At 61.1% G+C, this 17,935-nt stretch overlaps 1 protein-coding gene across 1 annotated transcript; it reads left to right on the top strand.

Moving 5' to 3' along the window:
* The first annotated feature begins 277 nt into the window (after positions 1-277).
* MMS19 (MMS19 cytosolic iron-sulfur assembly component) lies at positions 278-17,920 on the top strand. The gene is made up of 31 exons (XM_075423565.1): positions 278-391; positions 4,994-5,042; positions 5,837-5,937; positions 8,687-8,772; positions 9,185-9,259; positions 9,814-9,883; positions 10,078-10,206; positions 10,418-10,479; positions 10,754-10,840; positions 11,154-11,228; positions 11,506-11,583; positions 11,897-12,035; positions 12,518-12,672; positions 12,889-12,967; positions 13,215-13,340; positions 13,660-13,741; positions 14,100-14,197; positions 14,582-14,722; positions 14,957-15,112; positions 15,272-15,371; positions 15,546-15,648; positions 15,760-15,834; positions 15,969-16,095; positions 16,179-16,279; positions 16,354-16,410; positions 16,521-16,707; positions 16,804-16,886; positions 16,976-17,140; positions 17,216-17,275; positions 17,396-17,496; positions 17,575-17,920. Exons 5-31 carry the CDS (start codon positions 9,188-9,190, stop codon positions 17,600-17,602), a joined length of 2,736 nt encoding a protein of 911 aa, XP_075279680.1. The 5' UTR covers positions 278-391; positions 4,994-5,042; positions 5,837-5,937; positions 8,687-8,772; positions 9,185-9,187; the 3' UTR covers positions 17,603-17,920.
* The last annotated feature ends 15 nt before the right edge of the window (positions 17,921-17,935 follow it).

A 17,935-nucleotide genomic window follows, 5' to 3' on the forward strand; every position in this document is an offset into this window, starting at 1 on the left:
CGCCCCGCCCCGCAGGTGCGCGTGGGGCCGCCCGCGCCGCGCCGCCACCGGCGCCGCCCACGTGCGCGCGCCCGCTCCCGCAGCAGTTGTGTCCCCTCCGCCCCACCGTACCCGGCTGTCGTTCCCGCCCCCCCCCGCCGCCAGGGGTGAGGGGAGGTGAAGAGGGGGCGCTCCCGCCGCGCGCGTGCGCGCGCGCTGTCACCACCGGCGGCGCGGGGCCCCGGCGCATGCGTGCGCCGGGAGGGCCGGCGGCCGCTGCCCTGGGCGTGGGGTGTCATGGCGGCGGCCGGGGCCGGGGCCGGGGCCGGGGCGGGAGCTGCGGCGCTCGCCGCTTCCGTCCAGGACTTCGTGGCCGGGCAGCAGGACGGCCGCGCCGCGGAGGTGGCGGCAGGTACCGGGTGGGCGCGGCTGCGGGGCGCGGTGGGGCGGGGCGGGGGGGCGTGGGGCCGCGGGGGTGTGGGGGTGGACGTAGGCCCGGCTGTAGGGCAGGGCTGAGGGTGCAGAGTGGGGCAGGGCACAGGCACGGCTGTGGGGCGGGGCGCGGGCAGAGCGTGGCCGTGGAGTGGGGGTGCGGGGCCTGAGTCGGCGGTGCGGGGCGAAACTGTGGGGCGGGGGGGGGGGATGGGTAGGGCCTGCGGCTCTGAGCCAGCAGTGTGCCCTGGTTGTCAGGGAGGCCGCTGGTCTCCTGGGGTGCATCAAGAGGAGTGTGACCAGCAGGTCGAGGGAGGTTCTCCGCTCCCTCTACTCTGTCCTAGTGAGGCCCTGTCTGGAGTACTGTGTCCAGTTCTGGGCTCCCCACTTCAAGAAAGAAGAGTGAGAGTTCTCAAGAGAGAACTAGAGGAGTCCAGTGAAGGGCTACGAGGATGGTGAGGAGACTGGAGCATCTCTCCTACAAGGAGAGGCTGAGGGAGCTGGGCTTCTTTAGCCTGAAGAAGAGGAGATAGAAAGGATCTTACAAATATCTCAAGGGTGGATGTCAGGAGGATGGGGCCAGACTCTTTTCAGTGGTGCCCAGCGACAGGACAAGGGGCAGCAGGCACAAACTGAAGCATGGGAAGTTCTACCTGAACAGGAGGAAGAACTTCTTCCCTCTGAGGGTGATGGAGCACTGGAGCAGGTTGCCCAGAGGGGTTGTGGAGTCTCCTTTGCTGAAGATGCTCAAAATCTGCCTGGACAAGGTCCTGTGCAGCCTGCTGTAGGTGATCCTGCTTCAGCAGGGGGGTTGGACTAGATGACCCACAGAGGTCCCTTCCAACCCCGACCATTCTGTGTGTGATTCTGGGCGCTGACAGGGGGGGACAAGGACTAGGGGCTGTGGGGTAGGTGTGGGGCAGCAGCTCGGGTGGGGGGCTCTAGGTGCGAGGCAGAGATGGGTGTGGGGAGAGGTGGGGCTGTTGGGAGCTGGGGTGAAGGCAGAGTCATCTATGGGGTGGGTCAGGGTTTTAGATGGCTGGTCTAGAGCATAGGATGGGAGTGAATGTGTTGGAGCTACTGGTGGTGCAGGGGGCTACCCTGGAGCAGGGAATGGGGCTTTGGTGTGGGGGATATGGCATGGAATGTGTGAACTGACGGGAGTATGAGGCTGCAGGCCCTGGCAGTGGAGGTTTGGGGGTGCAGCGGGAGCTGCTGTGGGTGGTACTGGGTATGACTGGCCAGCTGGTGGCCATGGCTGGGTGGCAGAGAATGTGCCAGTGGGGAGGGAGCTCCTGGCCTTGCTGAGATGCTGTGGGAGAGGACTGATGCACTGGCTTCTCTGGTCCCTCCTTCTGGGGCCCAGGCTCTGACTGTCCTCTCAGTGGTTTCTCCTTTCCTGGCAGGGCTTGAGGCATTTGGTTTCCCTGGTTAATTTGACATTCTGCTTGGAGCAGTGATTTGGTGACTTTGTTACTGTAGGGAATTTGCAGCTTCAGGAATGTGGCTTTTTAAGGATAAGGCAGCACATTTGTGTTTCTAGGCAGTGGCTCCAGCACACTTTGTAAAAGAGTTGAGTGAGCAGAGAAGGGCTACGTAGGCTAAGTTGCACAGAGGGGTAGCTTATCGGCCTTTCCCAAGGCTGATGGATTGTGAACTGATCTGTGGTATCTTGGTGATGAGATGAGCTGGCGAAATGGAAAGGCAACCTGGTGGTCCGTGTAACACAGAGTGAAGAAAATGCCAAGGAAATTTGGAGGAATTCACTGAACTACATAACATTCAAGATGTTTCAAAAGAATTGCACAAAGCCTCCGACGTATTTGGGATAGAAGGGGGAAAGATAACCTTACAACTGCTGTTGTCGTCTATGGTCAGATTACAGAAGTGTCTGCAGAAAGCTTTGTCTCTCTGAAGACGTGCAAAGAGAAGGGCTGCCCCCGCCCCCCTGGCTCTCGTCAGCCGTATGGCCCTCGTGGCAAACCTACCTGGACAAGCGAGGGAGCTGGCGAGTGTCCTCTGGCCCCTCTGACCTGGTATAGAATCACACATCAGAAAGTATTAAATTGCATCACGCATCCTTGAGCGAAAGGGGAGGTTTTTTCTAACCTTGTGGCTGTTGTGCAATTGTTGGAAGAAATGCGTTGAGCTTCTCCCATGTGTTGCCGAGTACTAAATGGAGTGTGACTGGGCAGGTGGAAGAAGGACCTCGGTGCCGTCACAGGCGGCCCGGGCTGCACGGGCCAGCGGCTGGCAGAAGGAGGCTGAACGTGTTTTTATTAAAAGGTGGGGAGGGAAGGATACTGCTGTTACAGCAGTCCGTCACATGCTCCCCGTGAATGCTGTGCTCACGTTTTGAGGGTGTGGGGGAGACAAGAATGGAAATCCTGCAGAAGTGATTTATGTCTAGAAGGACACTGTGGGAAAGGGAGGAAGAGATGTCAGGAAAGGGAGCAGACTGATTCCGAGTAACAGTGCAGCGAAGGGTAAATGCCTTGCTTCTGTTTAGCCTCTCGGACTACCGGAACGCCAGAATACCCCTGGTAAAGGGAGTGCTGGGATTCAGGGTGCATCATTATCCTTGGGAACTTGCTGCTGCCAGATGCGGAGGCAGAATTTTCACAGGCTCGCCGCTGCGCCTGCTGTGCTGATGAGGCAGGTCCAATTATAGCTGTGCTTGCGCTGGAGTTGTGGCCTGCACAGCTCTGCTTGCGAGCGGGAGGCAGTGCTCGCAGGTCTCGCCGTCGGGGCTGGTGCTGGTCCCTCCACGCGAGGCAAAGCTGGTCGCACCCCCGCGTCCCTGAGAACGGAGTGAGTTCTCTCGCTGTAGCCAAGCGAAGGGGCCGCTGACCACGGGGAGTGTCAGTAGCCAGCTGTGGTTTGATCATTACACTTCAGCTCTTTTCCTGTTGATTAGGAAACCAGCAGCTTTGGGTAGATGCTGCTTTCGACCTCTGAAAGGGCAGAGAAGCAGAGTGCTTGGCTGCGGAGACAGCGTTTGTCTCGGTCCTTCTCCGTGGTGGTTCAGATGCATGAGGGCTTTTCATGAGCCTGCAGAGCGGGGAGTTGGGAGGGTGTGAAGGGGCCATACGAGCTCTGCCAGCAGTCCGCCCTGTGTTGGGTCAGTGTACAGCACCCGCTTGCTGCTGCACTGTTGTTCTGCTGCAAGAAATTTTGCCAGCACCTTACAGCTGTCGCTCAAGGCACCTCCTGTTCAGGCTGTGCCTGTCGACTCTGCGACCTGCTGGGCTCCTCTTCCTCCTCGCAGCTCCTCATATCTGTTCTGTCCCTCAGTCCACGCTCCCTCTTCCTGCTGTGCCAAGCAGGATTGGAAGCTCTGGCTCTGGAGTCGGGGCTGCCTGCTCTCAGAAAACACGGTCATCCCTTCTCCCATCCCCAGAGACTGCTCTCAGATGAACAGCATAGCTTAATACTGGAAGTAACTGTAGTGCTTGCAACAGCAGGAGACACTAGCTGAGACAAGGCCTGGGAAAGCCACGAATGAAAGCTTTAGGCTTCTGAGGGGATAGGTGCCCTGTCAGTCACATAGGCAAGACCTCAGCAGGGAAGAGGGATTGAACAGGGCCCTTCAGAGTTCCGGGCAAAGACAGCGAGTCTTGGTGACTGGAGGGTGCTTTTTGTGTGGGGGAAAGCTGTTTTGTCCAGATAGAGAGTGAGGGGTGCTGCTTGTTTCCCAGCAGTGTCCTTTGCCACCTGAACTACAGGTTAGGGGTCTGAAGGTGAGGCAGTCCCTCGCCTCCCACCCCATGTCTCACCTCAGGGCATGCTCAGCACTTTCCGGCTGGGAAGGTGTCATGTGGGTGGTGGGAGTGGAGAACCTGCCCTTCTGCCAAAGCTCTTGTAGGATGCAGCAGGTCGGTTACCAAAGCCTCCCAAGGAGTGACTCTTCCCCCAGTTGAAGTTGCAAGAATATTGAAGCAGGAGGTGAGTGAGGCAACCTGGTGGGATGTCTGAGTCAGAGCTGGAAACAGACTCCAGGAGTCCCAGCGCCTCGTCTTCCTCTGCCTTTCTCCCGGCCCTCCGTCTTGGAGGGAGCTTGTGCAGGTCTTGCTCAGCATGGAAGTGGCAGAGCCAAGGTGGGAAGCTGGGCGATCGCTAGCTTCTGGGGTGTTTGCTCGGCCAGTTCTCCTCGGGAAGCACCTGAGGAGCTGCCATCTCTCGCCTCCTGGCTTACTCACATTAGAGAAGCATTTTTTGTCATCTCAGCAAAGTGGAGCACAGTGAGGCTGCTTCTCTTGGGAGCCACGTGTTGGTTATGGATGCAGCCAGGCTGCAGGAAGAGGACAGAGGCAAAGGGCAGGCAAGTTCACCCCTTGCTGCCTGCTCTCAGCTCTGATCCCGTCGAGGCAGCTCTTGGTCCCGTAGGTGTTCGCAGGCAGGGCTGGAGGCAGCTCCACCAGCTGAGTGCACGTGGCTCCTCCGGTGCTTAGCCAGGTCCTGGAACTCGGCCAGCTTTTGCTGCTGAGGTGCCAGGGCCCTTCCCAGTATCTGTCTCCAGTGCCATGCTGGACTGACGGTCTGGGAGTCTCTTTGGTTCACTCTCTTTACCTCTTTTCTCCAGGGGTGAAAGATGGAAGCTGGACTGTGCTGCAGCTTGTGGAAGCCCTGGGGTAAGCAAAGCCTTATACATGTTATACATGACGTAGGGGCCTTGCAGGGGAGATTCCTGCAAGGAGGGACAGTGAGAAGGAAAAGTGTGCATGCTTGTCCAGGATGAGCTAGCTTCAGCACTAGTAGACACACCACAGCACGCAGGCCTGCAAGGATGTTGTCTGCTCGCAGCACGGGGCCTGAATGGTGCTTTGCCCTCCCAGGACTTGGGAGCTGTTTGGGAAAGAGCAAGGCCGGAGCAGTTCTTGATGCTCTCCCAGGACTGAGGAGAGGCATTGTGGCTGGCAGTGAGCCGCAGGTCGCTTCTTAGTTGGGACTGTCCCCAGCAGGAGCTGCCCGAGCACACAGCTGCACATCACCGTGTCACGAATTGACTGGCATTCAGCTTTTGCTTCTGTCGCTGAGCTGTCGCGGCCTAGGACTCGGGGAGGCTCGTTTCTCCTGGGTCTGGGTTTGCCTCACTGTAAGAGGCTTTGCCCTTTTTTGGACCTTGTGAACTTGGGAGCCTGAGTTTCAGGTGCAGAGCATGGTGCAAGAGCAATTTGTTGGGTCTGACTTGAGAACTTGGATTTATTGCTGCGTGGCTGTGGGGCCGGGTGCACGCGTTCAGAAGAGTCAGGGGTAGAGGGGTCTGGTCCCACCCTGCCGGCAAGTCAGACAGGGCTGGGCCACTGCCCCCCTGCCCAGAGAGCGGCACCTCTTGGTTTTATAATGTGTCTGCTCAGGATGTGCTTCCTGCTTGGGAGTCCCTGCTCACAACAGGCCTCTTGGGCTTTCTCCCCACTTGGGTTAGGTCTTGCCTGGAGAACACAGATCCTCGGACGCGAGGGCGAGGGATCCAGCTGCTGTCACAAGTCCTGCTCCAGTGTTACTCGCTGCTCCAGGAGAAGGAAGGTAAGGGCTGCTCTGGGTCCTCGAGTAGCTGCCAGCAGGCTGGGGACAAAGCCTGTGCCACTCAGATGTCTGTCCTGCAGTTGGCAAAGAGATTGATTTAGCACTGTGTGTGGTGGGTTGACCCTGGCTAGACACCAGGTGCCCACCAAAACCGCTCTGTCACTCCCCCTCCTCACTTGGACAGGGCAGAGAAAATATAATGAAAGGCTTGTGGGTCAAGATGAGGACAGGGAGAGATCACTCACCAATTACCGTCATGGGCAAAACAGACTTGGCTTGGGGAAAAATTAATTTAATTTATTATTAATCAAAATCAGAGCAGGATAATGAGAAACAAAACCAAATCTTAAAAACACCTTCCCCACACCCCTTCCTTCTTTGTGGGCTCAACTTTACTCCAGATTTTCTCTACCTCCTCCCCCCGAGTGATGCTGGGGGATGGGGAATAGGGGTTGTGGTCAGATCATCACACATTGTTTCTGCTGCTCCGTCCTGCTCAGGGGGAGGACACTTCACTCTCTTCCCCTGCTCCAGTGTGGGGTCCCTCTCACAGGAGACAGTCCTCCATGAACTTCTCCAACGTGAGTCCTTCCCACGGGCTACAGTTCTTCATGAACTGCTCCAGTGTGGGTCCTTCCCACGGGGTGCAGTCCTTCAGCAACAGGGTGCTCCAGCGTGGGTCCCCACGGGGTCACAAGCCCTGACAGCAAACCTGTTCTGGCATGGGCTCCTCTCTCCACGGGTCCGCAGCTCCTGGCAGGAGCCTGCTCCAGTATGGGCTCTCCGTGGAGTCACAGCCTTATTTGGGCATCCCCCTGCTCCACTGTGGGGTCCTCGCTGGGCTGCAGGTGGCTATCTGCTCCACCATAGACCTCCATGGGCTGCAGGGCCGTACTCTGCCTTACCATGGTCTTCATCACGGGCTGCAGGGGAGTCTCTGCTCCAGCGCCTGGAGCACCTCCTCCCCCCCTCCTTCTTCACTGACCTTGCTGTCTGCAGAGCTGTTCCTCTCACATCTCACTCTTCTCTCCGCTGCTGTAAAATTGTGCAGTTTTTTTCTTTCCCTTCTTAAATATGTTATCACAGAGGCGCTCCCAGCATCGCTGATGGGCTCGGCCTTGGCCAGCGGTGGGTCCATCTTGGAGCCGGCTGGCACTGGCTGTATCAGATATGGGGGAAACTTCCAGCAGCTTCTCACAGAAGACATCCCTGTAGCCCCCCCACTACCAAAACCTTGCCACACAAACCCAATACACCGTGACAATTTTGTATGTGTCTCTCTCGAGTCAGAGTCCAAGGAGGGCATGGGGCCTCACGCTGCAGCCTTTTTGCCAGCCTCCCAACGCAATTCTGGTCACTCCCTGAACACGCCAAAGCCCTGGCGCTGCAGCTGGTGCCCCCGGCAGTGTGTGGGTGTTGCACACCCAGGCATGCTCATTGCCACGTGGGACGCCTTGGGGACACATCTGCATGTCAAAATCCTTGGGTAGTGATTCAGCACAGGAAAACTGTCCTTCATGAAGTGAGTGATGCCACAGCCCTGCGGCCTGCCCAGGTTAGCTCTGGGGGAGCCCTGGGGCGGAGGGGAGAGCAGCGTAAGGGTGAGAGTCGAGTGGAGGACTGGAGTGGGGAGAGGAAGATGCCGTGTTCAAGGAGGCAGGAAGAAGGTTTGGCTACATTAAATGCCCTGTAGCAACTGGCTGGTGACAGGGGAAGCCCCTACATGCTGCCAAACTTTGGCTTGGACTGGGGGCCTTGCTGATGGGTAGCTGAACCTGTGCCAGCAGGCTGGTGAGGCAGGGGGGCCCAGCTGGTGAGTGAGGTGGAGGAAGGGAAGGATGGAAGGAAAAGGTGCTTAGTCCTTGGCATTTGGCTCTCTGTAAGTCTCAGCCTGGTGCCAGGCAGGGCCGAGAGCAGCTGTGCAGAGAGTAGGGACAGAGTAGCTACTGGTGTAGCTGGAGTGACTGGTGACTGTGATGGGGACTGGGTTGCTCTGGAGGGGTGGCTGAGGGTGGGGAGGTTCAGTGGGGATGCCTGGCAGCGTCAGGGGAGCAAGACAGGTTAGAGGCGAGTTGCCAGGAGCTCTGGAGAAGGTGGCAGAGCCAGCCCCCTGGGAGGGCGTGAGTGGCTGCTGTGACACCCCCAGCCGGCCCCACATCCCCCTGTGTCCCTCCGCACGCAGTTCATTTCTCGAGTGCTGCGTCAGGTTGCCTCCTGGGGAGGGGGGCGTCTGCAGCGGCTGTGGGCGCAGGGTGCTGCAGGCCGGCTCTTCCAGTTGGCTTCCTGCTGCCGCTCCCCAGGGCCGGGGTGTGCAGGCGACCGTGGCCGTGACTCAGGGGCCGGGAACGTGTTGTGGAGCCAGCGCGGGGAAGCCGGAGCTGCTGCTCCAGCCCTGCGCCGCACCCCACGACATCCTCCAGCCTCGGCTGAGCAGGATTCCGCTGCTTCCTGGCGGGTGTCTGCACCCACGTGTCTGGACAGGCCGGGGCAGACACCTCTCGGTAGCTCCAGCACCTCTGCGGCCGCCAGACGTGGGTGCTGCCCCGCTGCGCTCACACGTGAGTTGTTGACGGGGGGAGGGTGAAGGCGTTGGAGCCAGGTGGGTGCACCCATCAGTGGCAGCTAATCCCATTCACCAGTGCAAGATCTGCTCGCTGTTCATCTGGCAGCTGCTTTTGGCAGAGGTGCGGCTGGCGCCCGGCAGCTGTGTTTCCTGAGACTAACACACGCTGGTGTCTGTTTCTGACAGTGCTGCATCTGGTCCTGTTCTATGAGAATCGGCTGCAAGATCATCATGTCGTGATCCCCTCGGTGCTCCAGGGACTCCGAGCGCTGGTGAGCTCGCGCCCCCCAGCCCTGGGATGTGCTGCAGAGCGGTGCCAGGAAGGTGCAACACCTGGGTATAGGTTGGAGCAGCATGTTAAGCAGGGCCCAGCTGGGCTTCCAGCTCCTGCCCGGTGGCTTTGCCCTATCTCCTCAGTGCTCCTGTTGTGCCCTTTGCAGATGGGCAGGAGAGAGGAGGCTGCCTTGATCTCCTGCCCCGTGCTGGCAATGGGGCAAGGATTCCCTCCCTGCCCACCTTGGGGAGCAGTGTACGTGAGAGGTGTCCTGTCCTCTCTGTGGGGGTGGTGAGCTCTCCCCAGGGTAGGAGAGGATCCCACAGGTGGATGCTGTACAGGGGGCAGGAGCTCTGTTTTATGTCTGTCATCGTGGTTTTCTGTTCTTGCTTTTCTTTTCCTGTCCCCAGAGCATGTGTGAGGTGCTGTCCCCGGGGCTAGCGGTGTCTGTGCTCAAGGCCATCTTCCAGGAGGTGCACGTGCAGGTGAGCAGTGCGATTTCCCGTCCTGCTGTCCCTGCTCTCCGGGTGTCTGGGCCTGCCTGCCCTGAGGCCTGAGCATGTTCGGTAGCAGTGCAGCATAGCGCATCCTTCAGCAGCAGCAGTGCAGTGCTACTGCAGAGCTTAGGGACAGCGTGTCTCGCTGCAGACCGAGAGGCAGACAGCCACTGAGGATCCTGTTTGGCCCTTGTTCTCTCTTCTCTCAGCCCTGGGGGAGTTATTTCCTTTGCCCTGTTCCCCAGGCTGTGTTAAAGTGACCCCAGCCTGCAAATCATCCTCCGGTTTAAGATTGTTTATGCTGGCAGGGCCTTAGGCAGCATGTGTGGCCCTGATGTGTCTGTGATGGAGCGTCCGTGCAGTGATGGACACAGTCATGTCCAGGTGCCATCGTATAGGCATGTGCACACCTGCCATGTGGGAAATAGGATCTTCGTGCCAGGAAGCAGCAGCTGAGCTGCTGGGGGTCCTGCCCTTGGGTGGGGGGTAGCTATCATGCTGTGTGTGGAGGTTTATTTTGATTGCTCTGCTCCTCCCTCCAGTCCCTGCTGCAGCTGGACCGCCACACCGTCTACTGCATCATCACCAACTTCATGGGCACCAGGGAGGAAGGTGAGGGGGTAGATGCCAGAACCACTCTGGGGTTGTCCAGGCTGGGAGAATGGCTGGCTTTCGCTTTTTCTGAAGGCTCTTGCTTTGCCTGGGGGGAGCTGGAAGGGCTGCGGGGCTGGGGAAACTGGGCTGATCTCATGCCATGTTGATGAGGTCTGGTGTCCTGCATCTGCTCATGCTCCTTCTTTCTGCAGAGCTGAAGGGCCTGGGTGCCGACTTCACCTTCGGCTTCATCCAGGTGATGGATGGGGAGAAGGATCCCCGCAACCTGCTGGTGGCCTTCCAGATCGTGCGTGATCTCATTGCCAAGAACTACGCCCTGGGTGAGCCTGTGCCTGCTGTGCAGAGCTGACAGGGGAACATGTTGCTTTTCTGGGAGCTGTTGGAGGGACGGCCCTTGGGTCTGACCAGACCTGGCGTTGTCCCTGACATGCTTTAGGAGCTGCAGAACCAGCCTGTCATGGGTGCGAGGCATAGCTGCTGTGCCTCTTTTGCCTACCATCGCTGCTCACGTCCTCTGTCCCTTCCTTGCAGGTCCCTTTGTGGAAGAGCTGTTTGAAGTGACGTCCTGCTACTTCCCCATTGACTTTACTCCAGTGAGTGAGTCTGCCCTGTGCCCCAGCCTATTCCTTCTGGTGTTTTCTCAGGGGGTTGTGTCCCCTCGAGGAGATGGGGGAAGGGGGTGGGCAAGAGTCTTGACTGGGCAGTGTTTGGCTGTGAGCTATGGCACCCAGACTGACAGCCGGTGCCAGGCTGGCTGCAGTGACTGGCATTGCTGCTGCCTTGCTGGAGATGAGGTGGTGCAGCCTTGGCTGGTGGCTGGGTGAGGAGGTTTCCTGACCGGTGACCTGCTCTCTGCTTCCCTTCCAGCCCCCCAATGACCCTCACGGCATCCAGAGAGAAGACCTGATCCTGAGCCTCAGGACCGTACTGGCCTCCACACCCCAGTTTGCTGAGGTAGGAAGCTCCTAGGGGGTTTTTGAGCACCCCAGCGTTCCCTGAGCACCAGCTGCATTTCGCAGTGCTTCAGCTCCGCTGTGGCTCTGTGGGAAGGGAACAACTGGGACCAGGAGCCTGCACTTGGGCAGTCCTGTCTGCTGCTGGGGCTGGGCAAGGGGAGGGTGCTGACGCTGACACCCTGGGAAGGGGCTGCCTGCTGCAGGTACTGCTCCATCTCTGCTCTCTTGGCAGGGGCTGAGCTTGCAGCCCTGCAGAGCCATGGACAAGGTGGTGCAAAGGGTGGGCTGAGTGTAGGTGCTTCTCTCTGCAGTTCCTGCTCCCTCTGCTCATTGAGAAGATGGACTCAGACCTGCAAAGTGCCAAGCTGGACTCCTTGCAGACTCTGGTAAGGAGGGATCCCCTGCTCCCTTCAGCCCACAGCTGGCCGGTGGTAGCAGCAGTCAACCACCTCTGAGCCCTTCTGCCTGCCAACCAGAGACTCTCCCTTGTAGAGACACAATTTCCAGGGTCCTAGTTTGGCCTGCATCACTCTTTCCTCTTTTTGTCTCCCTGGAGTGATTCGTGCAGTCTAGCATGAGCCTGCCAGGATGGGCAGTGTCCCTGCTCTGTGTCCGCTTGGTACTGGCTTCTCTCTGATGCTTTCTCCTGGCTCCCTCTTGCAGACTGCCTGCTGTGCCATCTACGGGCAGAAGGAGCTGCAGGAATTCCTCCCCAGCCTCTGGTCATCCCTGCGCAGGGAGGTGAGTTCTGCAGGGCGCCTAACAAATGCTCCATCACAGTTGGGCTCCTGCTGAGAAGGAGTTCACAGCCAGACCAGGCAGGGCCCATATCTCCCAGCAGCCCCTGCCTGTGGCCTTGGACAGCCCCGGCTAAAAAGTGGGGGGACAGGCCAGCGCTGTCAGCGCATCTCTGGGGCTTGAATGTGCCACACTGCATGTTCGAAACATGTGGGAGGCGAGGTGGGAGCCAGGGCCCTTCAGCCCGCGTTGGGAGCACGAAGGCAGCAGTTGGGGTCAGCACAGAGCTTAGCTCATCCTCTGGCCTCTCCTGCAGGTGTTCCAGACAGCGAGTGAGAAGGTCGAGGCGGAGTGCCTGGCCACACTGCATGCCCTCTCTGCCTGCCTCTCCCGCTCTGTGCTCAGCTCTGATGCCGAGGACCTGCTGAACTCCTTCCTCAGCAGCATCCTGCAAGGTAGCTAGCAGAGAGACCTACCCTGCCCTGGGCCTGCAAGTATGCTCCTAGCTAGAGATCTGCCCTCCTGTTCTGTCTGAAGCCTCTTTCTTCTCTCTCTAGCTCTCACAGCCACTGTTGGCTTCTCCAAGGGAACTGGCTGCGGGAAGGGAGGAGGAGGGGGCACAGTAGGAAATGCCTATTGGATTGAGTTGGTTTCCTCTCTGCTGAGACTGGGGCATCCAAGGCTGTGCTGTGGGCTTGCAGGGCAAAGCAGCTCTGTCAGGGAGGCTGTGCTGCAGCTCAGAGCTGCGGCCTGGCAGCACGTCCCAGCCCAGATCACAGAATCACGGAACGGTTGGGGTTGGAAGGGACCTCTGGTGACCATCTAGTCCAACCTCCCTGCCAAACCAGGTTCACCTAGAGCAGCTAGATACCAGCTGCGTCCCCGCGCGGGAGGCAGAGGGGCTCTGCTGGTGCCGCTGACGCCCAGCCTATCTCAGATTGCAGGCACCATCTCTGCGAGCCCGACATGAAGCTGGTGTGGCCAAGCGCCAAACTCCTGCAGGCAGCAGCGGGCGCGTCCCTCCGCGCGTACCACCGTGTCACCGGCAGCGTCCTGCCCCTGCTGCTGGAGCAGTACACCAAGCACCCACAGGTGAGGGGCACCCCGGGCTCTGCGGTCACAGGCGGCAGGGCCGAGCGCACCCGCTGGCTCTGCAGGGCATGGTGGGAGCAGGGTGTCCGACTGGGTGTCCTTCCTGGCTGCAGGTGGGGACCCCGTGGGCACCCTCTGGCCTTGCAGTGCTGGGCTGAGGTGTAGCTGTGTCCCAGCAGTGACGGTGGTCTGGGTTACGCCTTTGTGTCCCTACAGAGCAGCCAGAGGAGGACAATCTTGGAAATGCTGCTGGGCTTCCTGGAGTTGCAGCAGAAGTGGGGACCTGTGGAAGAAGGTGAGGCTGGCTGGTCCCTCTGGAGGCACCCGTGTCCCGGGGGGCTGCTGGCTCTGACCTCACCTTCCCAGATGCTGACAGAGAAGGGAAGCTCACTGACCCGGGCGGCTGCATGTGCCCTGTCCCAGGGACCCTGCATGGCTGGGTGTCAACCAGCAGGGCCCCAGAAAGGGTCTGTCGGGTGCTGTGGTGGTGGCTGTGTGGTGACAGCCAGATGCAGGCGGTGACTCCGTGCCTCTCTCTCCAGATGAGAGCACCCTGCTGTCGCTTCGAGCCCAGGTTTGCTCTGTGGTGTTCTCGGCACTGACGGATCCCAGCGTGCAGCTGCAGCTGGTCGGGATCAGGGCGCTGACTGTCCTGGGCTCCCTGCAAGGTTGGTGCCTTGTTTCCCTTGGGATGGCAGAGGCAGGTGTCCCCTGGTTCTGGGAGGCACGGTGCCACGTGGCTGCTGGGACGTCCTTGCCTGCTGCCTGTAGGTGCACAGCAGCAGTGACAGCGTTTTCTACCCAGGCCATGAGCTCCAGGGACACTTGGTCTCTCTCTTGCCTGTGTGTGCTGCGCACCTTGTACCTCTGGTGTTTGGCATGCTGCTGCATTGCTGCTAGCCTGGGTGAGGGGGAAAGGTGCTGGCCGGAACACCGGCATCTTTGCCTTTGGCCGAGGGCAGGATTCCTCTACGGCTCTTGTTCCAGGCTTCCTGTCTCCTTCTGACCTGGAGCTGGTTGTGGATCACCTCATCCGTCTCGCTCTGCGTGAGGAGGATTCCCAGAGCAGGTGAGGGGTGGCTGGTGCCACTGCAGTCACCCACGCTCTGGGGAGAGGAACAAAGCCTGGCTTTGCTGCAGGGAGGGGCTGTGCTCTGGAGGAAGGCACGGGAGCTGCCTGAGCTAACAGACCATGTGGGTGTGAGAGCAAAGGGATAAACCAGGAGATTTATGGGCTGGAAATTAGGAAGTCTGGGCCTGTCAAAGCAAAGGGCACTGCTCTGCCTGCCGGTAGGGTGAAAAAGACAGATTGCTGAGAAATGGGTTTCTGGAGGCACCTTCTGGCCCAGATCTGTGCAGCGGGTGTACAAGCAGCCCCTGGTTTGCAGTGCTCGCATCACCCCTCCCACTCTCTTCCCCGCTGGCAGCGAAGCAGCGATGGAAGCAGCCGGATCTCTGGCCCCTGTCTACCCAGAGGTTTTCTCTGGACGCATGGTACCCAGGCTTGAAGAGGAGCTGCAGTCAGGTAGGGCTGGCGGCCTTGGGAAGGGAGCGATGTCTGGTTTCGAGGTGAAGCCTGTCCTGTCCCCATTGGCTCCTACCAGGCAGTGGGGCTGTGCCCGATGGCATAGGTTGGTGCTCCCCGGGCAGGGTTCCCAGCGCAGGCGCTGCGGAGCTGGCACAGGTAGGGCTGTGCCCGGTGCTGGCAGCCAGCCTGTGCGGCCAGGATCAGCCTTGTGGGGAGGAGCTGCCCAGCCACAGAGCGGGCAGGGGACCGTGGGCCTGGCACGGGGTAGCTCTGCTGTGCTGCTTCGTCCCGTCCACCTGGCAGGGTCTGGACCCTGAAAGCCCTCAGGCAGGGGGGCCTGGGGTCACCCCAGCACCCCTCTGAGGTGTGTTTCCTCTTCAGAGTGGGAGGAGGAGAGCTCCCGTGACCGCTGCCTCCTGCAGCAGCGCTGCCTGCGGGCCCTGGCAGCCGTGTCCACCCACACCAGCATCGTGAGGGAGACTGTCCCTGTCCTGCTGCAGCATCTCCGGAAGGCGCAGAAAGGTAACGCAGCCCACAGCAGGCAGCTCCGTGGAGCACGTCTGGGCAGGAGCTGCCTCTGGTGCTGGTGATGACTGGGAAAGAGTGGGGATGGCAGTGGGGCGAGGAGCCCGGGGCTGGGTTGTGAATCCCACCGCTGGAGGGGGTGTAGGGAGGGCTGCATGGCCCCGGGATCCCGGCCAGATGAGGCGGGTCGGTGCAGTGGCGATTTGATGTAACGGTGACTGTGCCCCACAGGGAGTGAGGCCGGGAACACCCAGGATGTGGTCTCCGTGTGCCAGAGCCTGCACCACGTGGCCCTGCAGTGCCAGCAGGATGCAGAAGGCTGCTGGTACTACCACCGGACCGTGGTGCCCTGCCTGCTGGCCATGGCCGTGCAGGCTGCTGCGCAAGGTAGGTGCGGGGCTGGAGCAGAAGAAGGGAGAGCCGGCAGCTCCCGGGCTCCCTGGTCCTGCAGCCCTGCCCCAGGGTTGGTGCAGGTTGAGGGCTGTGCCTGCCTCCCCGCTCTGCGCAGCGGGCTCTAGCGCGTCCCTTTCCTCCCACTGCCTGCAGAGAGCACCCACCCGCTGCTGGGCAAGGCTCTGCTGGAGGAGGAGGTGCTGGCTGCCATGGTCCCCGTCATCAGTGCTGCCACCACTCACCTGAGCCCTGAGTGAGTGATGCTGGGGTGGCCGCCGGGCACTGCACCGCGGGGAGGGGCAGGCTGTGTCCCCCTCCCCACCCCGCTGCCATCTGTTCCAGGGGACCCTGCGCCTACCAGGAGCTGCCCAGGAGCTCTCCAGGGACCCTCCCAGCGCAGCACACTGCAATGTCTCCTTCCTCCTAGGCTGGCTGCCCAGAGCGTGTCACACGTGGTGCCCCTCTTCCTGGATGGAGAGGTCTCCTTCCTGCCCCAGAACAGTTTTCCCTGCTCCTTCCAGCCCTTCGAGGTGCGTTGGGTGCTTGGGGCTGGGGTGCCAGAACAGGGGCAGGGAATGAGGATGTTGGCACAGGCCGGCAGCAAGGACTGTGATGACGTGGGCGCCATTCTTCCCCCGCAGGATGGGGAGTGCTTGGAGGCACAGAGACGTCTGGTCGCCCTCCTCATGGCCTTTGTCTGCTCCTTGCCCCGCAACGTGAGTTGGTGGGGAGCAGGGTGGAGAGGGGCCCTGGCCCAGCGCCCTCCTGCCTGGGCCCGCAGCCAGTTCCAGGGCCAGAGGGAGGGAGCAGCTGTGGCCTTGCGCTGTAACACACTCCGTGTCTCCTCCAGGTGGCAATTCCTCAGCAGGAACGGCTTCTCCGGGAGCTGCTGGCGCTGAGCTGCTCATGCAACTGCCCCTTCACGGCCACCACAGCTGCCAAGTGCTTTGCTGGGCTGGTGAACAAGCACCCGGCGGGTAAGGGGGCTGGGCAGGACAACGCGGGTCCCTGCCCACCGCCAACAGAGGAATGGCTCAGCCGGTCCCTTCCGTCTCCCCAGGGCAGCAGCTGGATGAGATCCTGCAGCTTGCGGTGAACACAATGGAGCCCGGCCTTGCAGAGGGGCCCCACCGAGTGCAGGCGCTCGCGCTGCTGCTCTGGGTAAGGCCTGCCCTGGGCGTGGGAGTGGGCAAGAGCCGGGGGCCAGCCTGGCGCTGATCGCTTTGCCCGCACAGGTGACCAAAGCCCTGGTGCTGCGCTACCACCCCCTGAGCTCCCGCCTGACGGACAAGGTCGGTGGTCATGGGGCTGGGTGATGGCGGCGGAGCCCGCCCGCTCCCCCCGCTCCCAGCTGGGAAGCCCCCGCAGCAGGGTGCCCAGCTCAGGGCTCTCTCCCACGCAGCTCCTGGGCCTGCTGAGCGACACCGAGCTGGGCCCCGCCGCAGCCGACGGCTTCTCCCTGCTCATGGCCGAGTCCCCAGACGTGCTGCACAAGGGCTGCCACGCCGACGTGCGCATCATGTTCCGCCAGCGCTTCTTCACCGACAACGTCCCCAAGTTGGTGCAGGGCTTCCACGGGGCTGGCCCCGGTGAGTGGCCACCCTGTGACCCCCCCTTACCCAGGGGACTAGAGCCAGCGTCCCCTCCTTCCCCTGGCTGCCTGTAACCGTCTCTGCTCTCCGCAGACGTGAAAGCCAATTACCTGAAGGGCCTGTCCCATGTGCTCAATCACCTCCCCAAGCCTGTGCTGGTGACGGAGCTGCCCACGGTGAGAGCTGGCCGTGGTGGGGGGACTGTGGCAGTGCAGCATGCACGGCTGGGAGTGACTCGCGTCTCCTGCGGCCTCCCCACCCGCAGCTGCTTCCCCTCCTGCTCGAGGCCTTGTCCTGCTCAGACCGCGTGGTGCAGCTCTCCACACTGAGCTGCCTCCAGCCGCTGCTGCTCGAAGCTCCCAAGATAATGAGCCTGCACGTGGACACGCTGGTCACCAAGTTCCTCGGCCTCACCTCCAGCCCCACCATGGTGTGTGTGTGCCCTCCCTACCCTCACCCCTCTCCTGCGCCCCTGCCCTCACCCCTGTCTGTCTGTCTGTCCTAGGCTGTCCGCATCGCCGCCCTGCGCTGTGCCCACGCGCTCACCAGCCTGCCCACCACGGTGGTAAGTGCTCCCACAGCGGCCCGCTGCCTGCCCGTGCATGGAGGGGGACCAGGGGCTCCCAAACCTCCTGGGGGCAGCCAGCATCCAGCGCTCTCACCCAGAGCTCTTTCTGTCCCGCAGCTGCTCCCGTACAAGGCCCGAGTTATCCGGGCGCTGGCCAAGCCTTTGGATGACAAGAAGAGGCTGGTGCGGAAGGAGGCGGTGGCAGCACGGGGGGAATGGTGAGTGCCTGTGGCTGGCGCTGCTGGGGCGCAGGTGTCTTAGGGATGCGGCTGACGGCACCATCTCTGTCCCCACAGGTTCCTGCTGGGGAGCCCGGGCAGGTGAGCGCCCTGCGTCCCCTCCCTGTGCTGACCGACAGTCTGACAGGCCCCCGCTAACCCATCCACCTGCTGCCACGGCCCCTCAGAGGGCTGGGGCTGGAGCGCGGGGGCCGACAGACAGCACCCCTCGCTGCGGCCTCTGCCCGGCACCTGCCCGAGGGAGGGAGCTGTGCTGCCGGTGGCTTGCCCAGCCCCTGCTGCAGCCACGGACAGTGAGGGACAGGCTCGCGTGGCTGGAGAGTGCAGGCCTGTGCGCACGCGTGCGGTGTGTGGCACCCCCGCGCCAGAGGAATAAATCTATCTGTTTTGGTAACGCTGCGGCAGGCTCCGTGCAGCC

The sequence above is a fragment of the Opisthocomus hoazin genome, chromosome 6, assembly GCF_030867145.1.
Source record: "Opisthocomus hoazin isolate bOpiHoa1 chromosome 6, bOpiHoa1.hap1, whole genome shotgun sequence".
Taxonomy (NCBI): Eukaryota; Metazoa; Chordata; class Aves; order Opisthocomiformes; family Opisthocomidae; genus Opisthocomus; species Opisthocomus hoazin.